General features: G+C 63.5%; 1 protein-coding gene across 1 annotated transcript; it reads right to left on the reverse strand.

Annotated features, from left to right (window-relative positions):
• Positions 1 to 463: 463 nt before the first annotated feature.
• Positions 464 to 12,175, reverse strand: IL10RA (interleukin 10 receptor subunit alpha). The gene is made up of 7 exons (XM_059707762.1): positions 12,016 to 12,175; positions 10,067 to 10,187; positions 8,235 to 8,419; positions 6,858 to 7,027; positions 5,895 to 6,045; positions 4,628 to 4,737; positions 464 to 2,895 (listed from the first exon to the last, which is right to left on the reverse strand). Exons 1-7 carry the CDS (start codon positions 12,083 to 12,085, stop codon positions 1,987 to 1,989), a joined length of 1,716 nt encoding a protein of 571 aa, XP_059563745.1. The 5' UTR covers positions 12,086 to 12,175; the 3' UTR covers positions 464 to 1,986.
• Positions 12,176 to 14,123: the final 1,948 nt, after the last annotated feature.

Genomic DNA, 14,123 nt, shown 5'->3' on the forward strand with positions numbered 1-14,123 from the left:
TGGACGGTGTGAAGCTCCTCAGCTGCGGTCTCATTTACACGGCACGGCCATCACCCCCGCTTACAGACGGGAACTCGACGCAGTTAGAAAGGATGGGCCATTTGCCCAGGGCCACAGACAATGAGTGTTGGCCCAGGCCTTGCTCCAGGCCTGCCCCTCAGTCCTCAGGGCAGCAGCACACCTCATTCATCCCCACCCGCCGCGGTCAGCAACCACAGCCCACACCGGCTGCTGTGCCATCAGAAATCTCCTGTGGTTCAGGGGGTTGAGCGCTGGCCCATGAACCTCAACCAGGAGGTCACCGGTTGGGCCGGCTCGATCCCCAGTGGGGGGCGTGCAGTAGGCAACCGATTGGTGATATTTCTCTCTCCTTGTCAATATTTCGATCTCTCTATCCCTCTCCCTTCCTCTCTCTTTAAAGATCAATAAAAACATATTTTTTTTTAAAAAAAAGAAATCAGACTGGTTTCCCATGGTTCTTGTGGTCCTGACAATCTACTGGAATAAAACGACATCACTCATTCCCACAGCTGTGTTCCAGGCACATGACACCTACTTCCCCACAGAACCGCACGCCCAGGACCGAGACGAGCCAGGACTGTGTTCTAGTTTCACAGATGAAACGGAGGAGGACGGGACTACCCAAGGCCACAGCGAGAAGCAGGGGAGCTGAATGAGAACTTCGAGGCTCTTGGAGTTCCCACAATTCTTTACTGCGCAATGCGGTTCTTCAATAAATAAGACAACGGAATAAGTAAACCTGGCCCGGAGCCCGAGGAGCCCGCCCTCAGGCCTGTCTGCAGAGGGAGCTGGTCCCAGGCCGGCCCTGGCGCCGCCTGGCCGAGTGGAGCGTTCTGGCTGGACTCCCTGCGCCGGAACGTCTATTCCCAGCTGCCCCTGGAGTGCAGGCCGCGGATGACAGGGGCAGCCCCGCCCGCCGCCCGCCCAGCTCTTTGCCCACGGACTGTAAGCGGCTGTGAATTCATGTTCCAGACTCACGGGAGCCGGGCCCGGTGCCTGCAGTTCTCGGGCCTGAAGCCTGGACGTCCGCTCGGGGCCTCTCCGTGCGAGCAGAAAGCTGGCTCTGTGCAGACGAGGGCCCGCGGTACCTTCCTCCCACCCGGCCCGGCCCGGCCGGCAATGTCGCCGCAGGGGCCAGCTTCCAACGGAGAGCCCTTCATTTCACAGATGGGAGCAGGCCCGAGGGGAGGCCAGGTTGTGCAGCTGAGCATGGAGAGCAGGGCGCACAGCCCGCGCCCCGTCCTCTGAGTCCACAGCTGGGCGTCAGCGGCAAACACGGGCAGGTGCCAACCTCAGCCTCGGGGCAGACCAGCTGGTGCCCACACCCAGGGGCTGCCTGCAGGCCGAGATGTGACCAATGCAAATTGCCGAGGTTTCACTGCTGCTGTCAGGGGTGTGGCCCGGGGGGGGGGGGTGGCCTCGGTAGGGACCCCAGAGCGGCTGCTCTCCTTGCTGGGGAGAGGGAGGTGTCTGCACACGGACAGGACACCCGGAGGGCGGGTTCTGAGCCACAGGCCCTTTCGGGGCTCGGTTCCTTTCCTCCCCCACCGGCTCCGTCTGAGAGCTGACCTGGGAGGCCTGCGATGCGGGAGATCCTCCCTGGGACCTTCCCAGGCCGGGTGGTGGCCAGCTGAGCACTCAGAGGCACACGTGGTCACTGCTCTCTCCTTTGCCCCTAGACATGAGCCTGCTGTGAGGCCTTGACACAAGCCTGGCTTCAGGGGAGGCCTGGCTGGGAGCTGACTTCAGCCCGGCGGCCTCACCCCAACTCCAGGAAACCCCGATTCCCTGAGCAAACAACCCTTGTCACAGGCAGAGTCCCGGGAGGGAGGAGGCCCCGCCAGGACCTGCAGGGCCCTGCACAGCGGAGAGCAGCGCCCAGGCTGGCATCATGCCCTCTCTGACCTGGGCCCCTCCTCAGACCCCCAGGGCACGGCTGAAGTCAAAGGCAGCCCTTCTTCTGAGTCACTCACTGGCCTGCAGACTGGAAATCAGGGGCAGGGTGACCAGGTCTGCGTCGAAGCTGCCCAGGAGGCCGCCCGGGGCCCCCACGCAGCCCAGAGGGGCGAGGTCCTGGGCAAAGCTCCACTCAGATGTCCCCGGGTCCCCACAGCTAGTCAAGCCCAGGAGTGACCATTCCTCAGTTGCGGGGTTCCATTGTCCAGCCAGGGCCCCTGAGGGAGCGAGAGCCACTTCTGGGGGGTCCTGTTTCAAGTAGCCCTTGTCCAAGGCTGGTGGGGACCAGGCTTCCTTGGCATCCAGGCACATCCTGAGGTGGGGGACAAGGCCATCGGCTGAGGAGGCCTCTTCTTCCAGGCAGCCCGCCGTGGCTGCCTGCTCCTCCCTGCCTCTGGTCTGTTTCAGGTAGCCCTGAAATTCCACCACAGCCGGGTCTTCTCTCTCCGTCGCCTCAGGCCCCAGGGGACCGACATGGCCCAAGGCTGAGTCAGCCCGTCCATCCGCAGGCTGCCCCTCAGAGTGGTGGGCGAGGCCAATGCCGCTGTCGTCCTGGCCCTGGCCCCCCGCCTGCTGCACCCAGGGCTCCGCGCCGCGACTCAGGCTGGGCTCCTGCAGGCAGATGCCGCTGTCGGTGCTGGCACTGCTGCAGCTGCTCTCGGACTCCAGGGAGGCCCCCTTTCCCAGGGTGCTCCCGGCCTGGGGGAGGGGGTCCGGGAGGAGGAACTGGGGCTCCTCGGTCTGCAAGGACGGCTTGGCACTGCCGAAGCCGCTGTCGGTGCTGCCGTGCAGCTCGGAGTTCCTCAGCTCCGGGGACACCTTGGCGAGGGCCTGCTCATCGACGGCATGGATGGTGTCTCGCGTCTCTGGGCGGGGGAGCCGGCTGATGGGGCTGAAGGGACTGGGCGTCCCGAAGACCTGGAGAGGGGAAGAGAGAGGGGGTGAGGCGAGGGTCCCCTGCAGGCACCCACCCCAGCGTCACAGGGGAGACCGTGGTCGGCCCGTGAGGGACGCTCAGGGGTACTGCTCCAGTAGGGCAGGCCTGGCGGACACCCCCCTCGTTCCTTTGGTTTAGTTCCAGACTGAGTTTTCTCCTAATGAAATTCTCAGGTCAGCTCAGGCCCGGATACAGAGAGGCCCGTGTTCCTGGGGCGCAGACGGCAGGACGGGCGGATGGGAGGGCCGGTGTTCTCAGGGGCCGTGCTTTAGCGCCGAGAGCAGGCTGGCCGCGGCGGGATCTAAACGTGTGTTCCTGACTCTTTTGACTATGGCCCCAAGTAAGAAAGGTGCCTTATAACAATCCGTGTGCAAGCAGCCCATGAACATATGCCTCATGCAGGAATAACTGAAACGGCTCACAGAACGGTGAGACTGCCTCTGGCCGGGGACCTATGCCGTTCGATTCGACTCCGTCCTACTCATTTGTTCTTAACAGGCACACACACAGGCGGCCGCCGTGTGGGCAGTGGGACAAGCACAGACCCAGGACGCTGACTGCCCAGGGCCGCAGGGGAAACCGCTTAATGCTGACTCTCTTGCCCCTCACAACGGGTTCCTTCTGCCCACTCGCCCCACCCTCTGCTGGCGAGTTACCCATCGGAGGGCAGGCCGGTGGGTGCTCTCCTCTCTGTACCCCCCTCTCCCCCCAGCTCTGGGCCCCGCACAGGGAATGTGCTCTAACACCCGTCCAGCAGGCAACGCCACGCCTGGGCCCACGCATCTGCTCAGAGCCCGAGAGAGGACGCTGAGCCACGTCTGCCGGTCAGAGTAGCCCTTCAAGGTCCCTGGCCCCCGGCTCCCTGTCATATCTCTACCCAGGGCCCTGCACCTAAGAACAGAGTTCTTTTTTGCTGGAAAAGGACCCGAATTGAGCCAGGAGGCCCCCCCCAACCCCCCCCCCCCACCTTCCTGCTTCCTGGACCTCTTCCTCAGAACACTTTCCGAGGGTCTCTGTCTCTCTCCTTGTTTTCCCCAGAGACCCTGGCTCCCCTGGGGGCCCTCTGCAGCCCTGAGCCCCAGGCAGGAGGCAGGCCTCGGAGATGCAGCTCGGCCTGGAGGTTGTGTTGCAGGCTGCTTACCCGAGGGCAGCCTGTCAGCACCGGGAGGAAGAGGGACGGGGCAAAGGAGGGGGTACAGATGTCAGCATGGCCCCTCCTCTCCAGCACCCAACCCCCTACTCCCCTTTCCACTCTGAGAGCAGCCCAGGGCCGGCCCTTCCAGCCCTGGTCCTTTCTCTGAGCATCTTCTGGCCACAAGGCGGGGGGAAGGCTGGGCTCCATCGGACTCTCCCTGGCTGTGTGGCCCTGCGCCTGTAACGACCTCTCTCTGCCTCAGTTTCCTTACTTGTCAAAGGAGGACAACAAAGGCCCCTGCCTCTGAGGTGCTCGTGCCCTGGCCGGTCCGCGGCCGATTGTGAGTTAAACAGGAACCATGGAAAGTGCGGGACGGGGCTGCTCAGGGTGCCGGTCACCCGGGCCGCCAGGAGGCACCGCTCTCAGCACCGGGCGCTGCGGTCAGTCCTCCCTCCGCCCAGGGTGCCCGGAGGTGCCTCCTGATGGCGTCGGGCTGAGGGGAGGACGGGCTGAGACTGGGCACCTGGCTTCCCAGGCCCGTGGGGCTGCAGGATGGGCAGCGGCTGCCTGAGACTCACCAGGACGGCGGGCAGCTTCCGCGGGTGCCGCAGGTACAGGCGGAGGGCCACGGCCCCGCAGAGCAGCAGGACGAGGGTGAAGGAGACGATGAGGTTGGTCACGGTGAAATCTGCAGCCCAGAGACCAGAGAGAGGCGCTGTGGCCGGGCCCGGGGGACACAGAGGGGCAGTCCTTGGGGTCCCACGGCCGCTCTCGGGAGCTCCTCGGTGAGTGGCCCAGGGGACCCCACCACCCAGGCTGCCTCTATCCATGTCTGGGTCCCGGGGAACCCTGCCTGCGCCGACTCTGGCCTGAGAATGTCTCACCGCCAGTGACTGCTGCCGCCCTCGAGCTCAGTCAGCACACAGGGCAGCGCGTCGGGGCTCAGCGGGCAAGCACAGCAGACGGCAGCTGGGCCTGGGTTCAAGTCCCAGCCCCCACCTACTAGCCGTGAGCCTCTGAGCCGTGTCCTCATCTATCAAAGGGGGAAATACGGCGCTGACCCCACCTGTTATCGGACCCCGAGGACAAGCTCAGGAGGGAAGACGATTGTCACCCGTCTCCACAGATTAGACCCTGAGGTGAAGGGACTTGCCCAAGGTCACGCGCCTCCGAGAGCAGAAGCAGGATCTGAACCCAGACCCCTACGCCACGCTGCTGCGTGCGTGCGTCAGCGAGTGACTGTAGAAGACACTCGAGGCTGGACCCATAGACGGCGTCTCGCTGCCGACATGGGAGGCTTGAGTGGCACTGAGCTGGTCGTGTCCTTCACACCCCAAAGGGCCCTGCGAAGCTGTGAGGACTCACTGGCTCCTTCCCAGGCACTTCCCACACCCGGCCGGGCACCCCGTGCCGGAGTGCGGGCGTGACTGATCGGGCGCCTGGCTGTGCCATCGAGGCGCTGCTTACAGCTTCCTGTGGGCACACCTGTCCCCAGCCACGGTCGGGACCTCCGGCAGGAGCCTGGCCTTCACCCCCCCCCCCCCCAGTGCCCGCCGAGAGCCTGGCATCCTATGTATTGGCTTCAGCAGCTGTGGCAAGGGGCCCTGGCTCCTCTGAGGGCTGGGAGGGTAGGAGAAGGCCCTTCAGGGACGCAGCTTACACCACTGAGCCTGGGCCTCCTCATCTCTCCCGGGGGCCGCGGGAGGATGGCTCACAGGCCTGGCGGAGGCCGGGGAAGGACGTGGGCGTGCCTGGCAGGGGGCATCAGCGGCTGCCGGATTGTGGATGTGCGGCCCCTCCCGCCCCCACCCATCGGGACTGCTGCCCTGACCCTGACCGACTCACACTGCCAGGTGAGCAGGAGGCACACCTCCTCCGACCAGATCCCCTTGTTCAGGCGCGAGCCCACAGCCGGCTTCACCCGGACACAGAACTCCCCAAACTCGCCGTTGGTCGGGAAGCTGAAGTTCTCGTGTTTCACCTTCTTGTTTGTGGGCTGAAATGGAAACAACAGCAATAGACAGAACAGCTGGTTTCCCGCAGCCACCCGGGCCCTGAGAGCCAGCGGGCCTCAGAGCTGACGGGCACCCCGCTGCTTCGTCCCCTGAGGGAACCAGCCGTGGGGTTAGCAGCACGGCCGCCAGCCCTGTGGCCACCAGGACCTACTGTTATTTTGTGAATCCTCACTTGAGGGTTGTTTTCCCATTGATTGATTGATTTCCTTTTATTTTTTTCGGGAGAGTGGCAGGGAGGGAGGGGGCAGGGGGGAAGAGAGAAACATCGATGTGAGAGAGACATCGATTGGTGCCTCCCGCCTGTGCACCGACAGGGCTGGGCTCGAACCTGCAACCGAGGTCCATGCCCTTGACTGGGAATCAGACCCACGACCCTTCCGTGTGTGGACTGCCGTTCTAACCCTGAGCAGCAGCCGTGGGCCTACCTGACTTATTTGTATTAAAGAGAAGAGGGTGGGTTTTGTAGGGGCTGAGGGCCTTCCCAGACCCGGTGAGCTCTGCTGTGGTGTCAGGGAAAGGATGGGTTCTGCAGGTTCCAGAGCTCCCAGTTATGGGGTGTCAATGCCACAGCCCCGGAGCCTCACTCCCTCTCTATCCACTGGGATGAAACAGCTCCTCCAAGGGGATGGGAGACAATGGTTACAAAATGCCTTCGGCGGTGCCCACTGCCACCTGCAGGGGCGCCACTTGGGCCGGGTGCCCTCAGCTCCCTGCTCCGACCCAGTCCTCCCTCTGCCGGCACAAGGGGGCAAGGGGCAGGGGGCACAGGTCCCACGCCTTGGGAACCCCGTACCTCATAGCGTCCGGGCACCTTGCGAACGGCGACCTCGTACTCGCGGAAGTGGGGGAAGATGCTCTCGTAGGTGTCGCCTGCAGGGGCCACCTTGGGCCTGGGCGGCTGGATCTTTCCAAGGACCCAGCCATCGAGTACCTCCAGCTCCAAGCCGCCCACCGTCAGGCTCACTGAGGGGAGGCAAAGCCGTGAGGACCGCAGGCCGAGGAGGGCCTGCCCGCCCCCCAGCCCCACCCCCATGCCTGGCCTCCAGGGCCAAGCTGTACCCACTGTAACACCTGGGCCAAAGCCTTCCAACCTAGCGGACCGCTGGGCCTTGCTGGGGAGCACGTTACAATGACAGATGCCCTGGGTCCATTCAAGGCCCATTCAAAGCTTGGAAGCTGAGCCAGGAGACATGCGGGATGTAAGCACCCCCGGGAGAGCCTGCAGCCAGCGGCGCCGGCCCACACACAGGTGCTGGGGCCACGACCTTGACATCCTGGGCCCCCGGTCTGACCCTGACACCCTGGGGCCCCGGTCTGACCCTGACACCCTGGGCCCCCGGTCTGACCCTGACACCCTGGGCCCCCGGTCTGACCCTGACACCCTGGGCCCCCGGTCTGACCCTGACACCCTGGGCCCCCAGTCTGACCCTGGCCTCTGCAGGGCAGGCTTATGGCAGTCACGGCCCTCATCCCCACCGCAGGCGGAAGCTCCCCCTGAGTGGGCTTATCTGTACCTCCCACCCCTGCAAGGAGCCTCCCACCTTTTCCTCAGTGGCACCCCACCCCCCACTTCAGAGCCTCCCACTCTGACCGTGGGGAGTCCTTCCCTCATGGGGTGGGTGGGGGAGGGGGCTGGCCCCATTCCGCCTGCTGCCTGCTTCCCTGTGCTCAGTGCTTATAGATTCGCTTCCTCTCCAGGACCCGCTAAGCACACCCCCTGTCCCGCTGCCCAGGCACCCCAAGACTTCCCTCTGTAGGGTAAACAAATCCAGTTCCCTTTCCATCTCCAACAACTTGACTATTTTCATCTAACCCTTCTCCAGAGTCCTGACTCAGGCTGTTTTGCCTCGTCCGGAAGCTGAGCTGACGTGCTGTGCTATGGGAACACAGAGAACAGTCTAGACCAGCGGTTCTCAACCTGTGGGTCGCAACCCCTTTGGTGGTCGAACGACCTTTTCACAGGGGTCGCCTAAGACAATCCTGCATATCAGATATTTACATGACGATTCTTAACAGTAGCAACATTACAGTTATGAAGTAGCAACAAAAATGATTTTATGGTTGGGTCACCACATGAGGAACTATATTTAAAGGGTCAGAAGGTTGAGAACCACTGTCTAGAAGACTGAGCCTCTGGCTGTAGGAGCTCCAGGCCCCGCGAGGAAAGCACCTTCGTCCACGGAGAAGCGGGTCTTGGTGACAGTCCAGTTGGAGCGCTGGCCTCCATCCACGGCCCGGACTTTGGCTGTGTAGCCGTTGCTGTGGTACAGGTCCAGGGTGGCCATGGTGAGGTCGCAGGCTGGCACCGGGGTCTGGCTGCAGCTGGGCACCGACCTCCAGGAATCCGACCCGTACCTGGGGGGACAACAGGGTAAGCACTGGCTCCCACTTCTGTTCACACCCATCTTCTTTAAGATGGAAGCAGGAGGCGGGAGCGGCCAGGAAGGCAGCCCTGGGTGCTTGCCCTGGCACAGGGCATCTCATTGCCAGGGCTCTGCACCGGCCTGGGACCCCGAGCCAACTCTGTGTCTAAAGGCCCTCAGACTGAACGCTGACCGGCTCAAGCCCAGCTCCACAGGAAGACGTGCTGCTCCTGCAACACAGCCCACCGCCCCGCCCAGCCGCACTCGCAGTCCTTGGGGCTCCTTGGTTTTAGCTCGACTGTGGGTGCTGCGCCTGCTTCTCCAATAAGACAGACAAATCCTGAGGGGAAAGGCACTACTGTGCTTCCTCCCCCCAGAGCCCCCAGGACACTGCTCGGTGCAGCTGACACAGCCAGCCCCCACCAGACAGCCCCTGCCGGCCAGCCCCCACCAGACAGCCCCCACCAGACAGTCCTCCGCCAGCCAGCCCCCACCAGACAGCCCCCACCGGCCAGCCCCCACCAGACAGCCCCCACCGGCCAGCCCCCACCAGACAGCCCCCACCAGACAGCCCCCACCGGCCAGCCCCCACCAGACAGCCCCCACCGGCCAGCCCCCACCAGACAGTCCCCCACCGGCCAGCCCCCACCAGCCAGCCCCCACCAGACAGCCCCTGCCGGCCAGCCCCCACCAGACAGCCCCCACCAGACAGTCCTCCGCCAGCCAGCCCCCACCAGACAGCCCCCACCAGACAGCCCCCACCGGCCAGCCCCCACCAGACAGCCCCCACCGGCCAGCCCCCACCAGACAGCCCCCACCAGACAGCCCCCACCGGCCAGCCCCCACCAGACAGCCCCCACCGGCCAGCCCCCACCAGACAGCCCCCCACCGGCCAGCCCCCACCTGACAGCCCCCACCGGCCAGCCCCCACCAGACAGCCCCCGCTGGCCAGCCCCCACCAGCCAGCCCCCACCAGCCAGCCCCCACCGGCCAGCCCCCACCAGACAGCCCCCGCTGGCCAGCCCCCACCAGCCAGCCCCCACCAGACAGCCCCCGCCCGCCAGCCCCCACCAGACAGCCCCCACCAGCCAGCCCCCACCGGCCAGCCCCCACCAGACAGCCCCCGCTGGCCAGCCCCCACCAGCCAGCCCCCACCAGACAACCCCCGCCGGCCAGCCCCCACCAGACAGCCCCCACCGCCCAGCCCCACCAGACAGCCCCCCACCGGCCAGCCCCCCTGGCCAGCTCCCACCAGACAGCCCCCACCAGCCAGCCCCCCACCAGCCAGCCCCCACCGGCCAGCTCCCCTGGCCAGCCCCCACCGGCTAGCCCCCACCAGACAGCTCCCACCAGCCAGCCCCCACCAGCCAGTCCCCCACCAGCCAGCCCCCACCAGCCAGCCCCCCGCTGGCCAGGCCCCCTGGCCAGCCCCCACAGGCTAGCCCTCACCAGACAGCCCCCGCCCGCCAGCCCCCCGCTGGCCAGCCCCTGCCAGTGGGTGGGTATGTGCCAGGGCCATTCCTGGTGTCCCTTCAGTCACAAGGCACCCATCTTTCTGTGCCGGGTGCTAGACGGGAATGGCTGCACCTACTCCGCCTTCACCTCCCCTCCCCCTCCCCCTCGCCTCCCGCCTCTGTACCTCCGCAGCTCCACTTCATAGCGGGTGCTTTCCGACAGATTCTGGATGGGCGTCCAGTGGAGGATGTGGCGGAAAAACTCTGCTTCGAACCACACGGATGGAGGGCTGGGCAGCGCTGTCCCTGGGGAGAAGGGTCAGTTTCAGAGCTGGCAGGGCCCGGGGATGAAGGTGCTGAGGGGGAGGGGAGCGAGCTTTTTAGCAGCTCCCCGTATGGCGTGCCTTACTGTGAGCCAAGTACTCTACATATACTGTCTCACTTCATGATCACAACAGCCACAAGGCAGGCATTGATCACCCCAAGTTTCCTGGGGAGGAAATGAAAGCTCAGAGGGGCTGAGTGACTTGCCCAAGGCAACAGGGCAAGTCAGGGAAAGAGTGGGGCCCTGAGCGCAGGTGTCGGGCCCTTAAATCAGAGTGCTGTGCAGGCTGGTCAGAAGCAGAAGTGGTGGTGGAGAAGAGCCAGGCTGGGTGCAATGCATCCTGGGGAGGAGGCAGGGCTGTGGGCCTTGGCATGTCCACAGTGAGCTCTGGATGAGCTAGCCCCTGGCTCTGCCCACCCCTGCCCCTGCTCCAGCCCCATTCCACGGCCTGCCCTCCAGCCTCAGACCTGGTCCCTGCTCTGGCCCAGCCCTGGCTCTGGCCCCTGGCCTTCTCTCTGGCGTCTCTGGACCCACAGATACCTGCTTGTGGGCAGCTGCCCGTTTCTCTTCACACGTCTGCTGGGCAGCCCCAGGCTGAGGGCGTGTCCCCTGCCCCTGCTTCTATAACCAGATGCCCAGCCTCAGGTTGGGTGAGAACAGACAGAAGGCAGCTGCTCTTTCCACAAAGCGCTGACACCCTTGGCCCTAAGGGAGACACTGAAGACCAGTCCGCTCCCTCTCCTGTCTCCCTTCCCCGCCCTTCACCGCGGGGCGGGGGGGGGGGGGGCAGTGTGACTGGGCGAGTTATCAGACCTCACTGAACCCTTTCTCGCGTGGGTAAGAGGGCAACACATATACCGACACTGAGAGTCTTGTCCATCGAGCGCCATGAAACAGCTCAAGGCCGATATCCACACTCAGTTCCCTTCTCTCCTCCGGACCCTCCTGCCTCGGTCTGTCAGGGACCCGTCCGGCTCCCCTCGCCTCAGACTACCTCTCTCTAATAACGCTCCCTTCTTCTAACTGTCCTGCTGACTTAGAGTCTGCCTGTCCCTCGCTGGCTTTCTTATATTGTCTTTGATCTTCAAGTCTGTGTCTCGATTTCAAAACGTCAGATGGAAAGTGAGAGGCGCAGCAGGCCTTTGAGCTCCTGGTCATGTGAGCGGCTGCGTGTTCTGGGCCCCTCTGCCCTGGTCCCTGCACCTCCCAGCCTTTCATGCTCTCTCTCCAGGGTTAGTTGCTCTTCTTGCTGCAGAAACTCTGCAGGTCAGCCGCTGGTTAGGAGCCGGAGCTGAGGGGGAGGAGCGGGAGGCAGGGGCCAGGGGGGCGCCTCAGGGGCTAAAGAAGGAGCAGGGTGACCAGCGGGGGTGGCAGGTGTCCCGGAGGGAAAGGCTGGGGTAGGTTAGCTGGAGGGCGGCGGGAAGATAGGCAGATGGCAATGGGGTAATTCCCACGGGGACAGGGTCCAGTCCTTCGAACCAGAGCAACAGGAAAGCCAGGAGCACTGGTGGCTGCAGGTGGGTGGGCGATGCCTTGAGGAAGGGGGTCACTCAGCTCTCCCCCCCCGCCCCCCAAGCAACCCAGATTCTTCCACTTCCCGAAGAGTGACCCCCCCCCCCCAGGCCAGGCTCCCCAGAATGAGGGATCGCGGGAGGGGCCAGATGATGGACACCACTCTCTCCAGAGGCCAAGCGGCCGGGGTTCTCCGTGGGACACTGAACTTCCACGTAGGGGTGAGGACGGTGGGGGGCAGGCTTGGCCACCCACACAGCGCAGCCAGCGGCCAGGGCAGGGCAGGGCCGTCCTTACCTTGCGCCCCGCAGCCGAGGCAGAGCAGCGCGGCCAGCAGCAGGGCCAGGCGCGGCAGCAGCGGCAGCATCCTGGGCGCCCCGCATCCTCCGGGAGGAGCGAAGCGGGCTGCGCCCTCCAGCCTGCTCCGCGGGGCTGAGAGTGAAAACTCCGGCCAGCGCCCCACCTCCGCCCGCGAGGCTGACGTCAGCGGGCGGGGCCTGGGGCTGCCTCCCCCGGAGCGCGGAGCGCAGACCGCAGGCTGCTGGGGAGGACGGAGGATGCAGCTGCGGGGCGGGGGCGGGGGCGCCCCTGCCGGGGCTGGCGGGGCGGGGTCCCGGGCCCAGCGCGCGTGTGCGTGCCTGCGTGTGTGTGTGTGTGTGTGTGTGTGTGTGTGTGTGTGTTGGGGGTGCAACTGGCGAGGGGCAGCCTTGCCCCTTTGGGTGCGGAGGGCGGGGATGTGGTTGAGCTGAAGGTGGGATGGGGCGGGCTGCAGCCGCTGGGAGTTGGGGATGACTGTCCCGGGCGCTCAGGGTGGCCTGGGAGGACCTGTGAGTCTTGGCCTTGCCGAGTGCCTGGGGTAGCGCTGGTAAAGTAGGAGTCTTCTACCCGACTGACTGTTTTTGGAGGTGCCCCAGGATGGCTCCCAGCCTCTTCTGGTTTCTCTTACCTGAAACCTCATGGTTAGAGTTTTGTGTGTTTCCCCTGGGGTGGCTGGGTGACAGCTCCCGGAGGCAGACACGGCACCAGCCACTCAGCCCTGTGCCACTTGACTCACCTGAGGCGGCACCCCAGGGGCACAGAGCTGCCCGTGCGGGACAAAACTTTCACTTTTGCTTCAGAGGGTGTCCATGCAGAGGGTGGCGGTGTCCCCGGCTGCATCTGAGGATGACTTTGGGACCAGAAAGACCTTACTTTTGGATGAAGGTCAGATCCCCCAGCTGCATGGATAGTGGAGAGGTAGATGCAGGTCCAACAGGACACACGGCCAGGTCAGCCGGGCCCCTAAGTGCCGCCAGGCCCTCCAGCAGCGGCTTTCAGAAATGACTTTTTAGTTCCCATGAACCTTTTCTTTCTTTTTTAAAAAATATTTTTATTGATTTCAAAGAGGAAGGGAGAGAGAGAGAGATAGAAACATCCATGAGGAAAGAGAATCATTGATTGGCTGCCTCCTGCATGCCCCACACTTGGGATCGAACCCGCAACCCGTGACCTCCTGGTTCATAGGTCAACCCTCAACCCCTCAACCAGCGGGGCCCCAGTGACCTTTTGAAGGAATACACTGTACTGTTTCTTTCTGAACTTGCCTTAACGTTTGGTTTTTACTGTTGAGCTGTAATAGTTTAAAAGTCGCACCCCATTATCATTTTGAAAAAGGATTGCCCACATCCATTCTTCATTCACTCACATGCCAAATATCGCGGCCCACTCATGATGAGCTAGACCCTGCTGCGGGGCTGAGACAAAATGATGATATGAACAAGGCCCTGCCCCGAGAGATGGACACTCTATCGAGGGGCAGAGCTGAGCAGAGACTTAATGTGTGCTGAGCACTCTGGGGAGGGAAGTAGAGGCTACTGTGGGGCACAGGGACAAGCGCTCAGCCACTGGGGGTGGAGGACCAAGAGGTGACCTTCCGCGCTGGGACCTGAGGGGTGAGGAGGGGGAACTGGAGAAGGGCAGGTGGGGAGGGTGCTCTGATAGCAGGAAGCGGGTGCTTGGAGCTGAGGGAACATGGCGTTTTGAAGATCTCTGGAGAGTGGGTAGACTAGCATTACTGTGTTAAGACGCGACCACCCCCTGGCTGACATGGGTTCATGTTTTGCTCAGAGCAGAGCCAGCAGCTGAATGTGGGCAATTTCAGTGTGTCCTGCCGCCTCCTGGGAGGCACCCCAAGCAGGAGTTACGTCAGACACAGTGCCATATCTTGTTTTGCCAATTCCATTTTGGCTTGCGTCAGCTATTCATTATCAGTGGAAAGTCTACCCTCTGGTTCTGGGCTATCTGGTATATTCATACCAGTATCAGGACAGATCATAGGAAATAATTATAATAGAATATTTTGTTGACTGAGCTCTTACTATGTATCCAGTAGGACCCTAAACACTAAATTATGTAGCAGAGACTGG

This window comes from Myotis daubentonii, chromosome 9 (genome assembly GCF_963259705.1).
Source record: "Myotis daubentonii chromosome 9, mMyoDau2.1, whole genome shotgun sequence".
Taxonomy (NCBI): Eukaryota; Metazoa; Chordata; class Mammalia; order Chiroptera; family Vespertilionidae; genus Myotis; species Myotis daubentonii.

Excerpts from the sequence above, each read along its gene's own strand:
- IL10RA (XM_059707762.1), bottom strand. The coding sequence starts at position 12,085 with ATGCTGCCGCTGCTGCCGCGCCTGGCCCTGCTGCTGGCCGCGCTGCTC. Across the intron at positions 10,188-12,015 it reads CCTCGGCTGCGGGGCGCAAG|GGACAGCGCTGCCCAGCCCT; the intron begins GTAAGGACGGCC and ends CCTTCTCCCCAG. Across the intron at positions 4,738-5,894 it reads CCTCCTGCTCACCTGGCAGT|ATTTCACCGTGACCAACCTC; the intron begins GTGAGTCGGTCA and ends TCTGGGCTGCAG.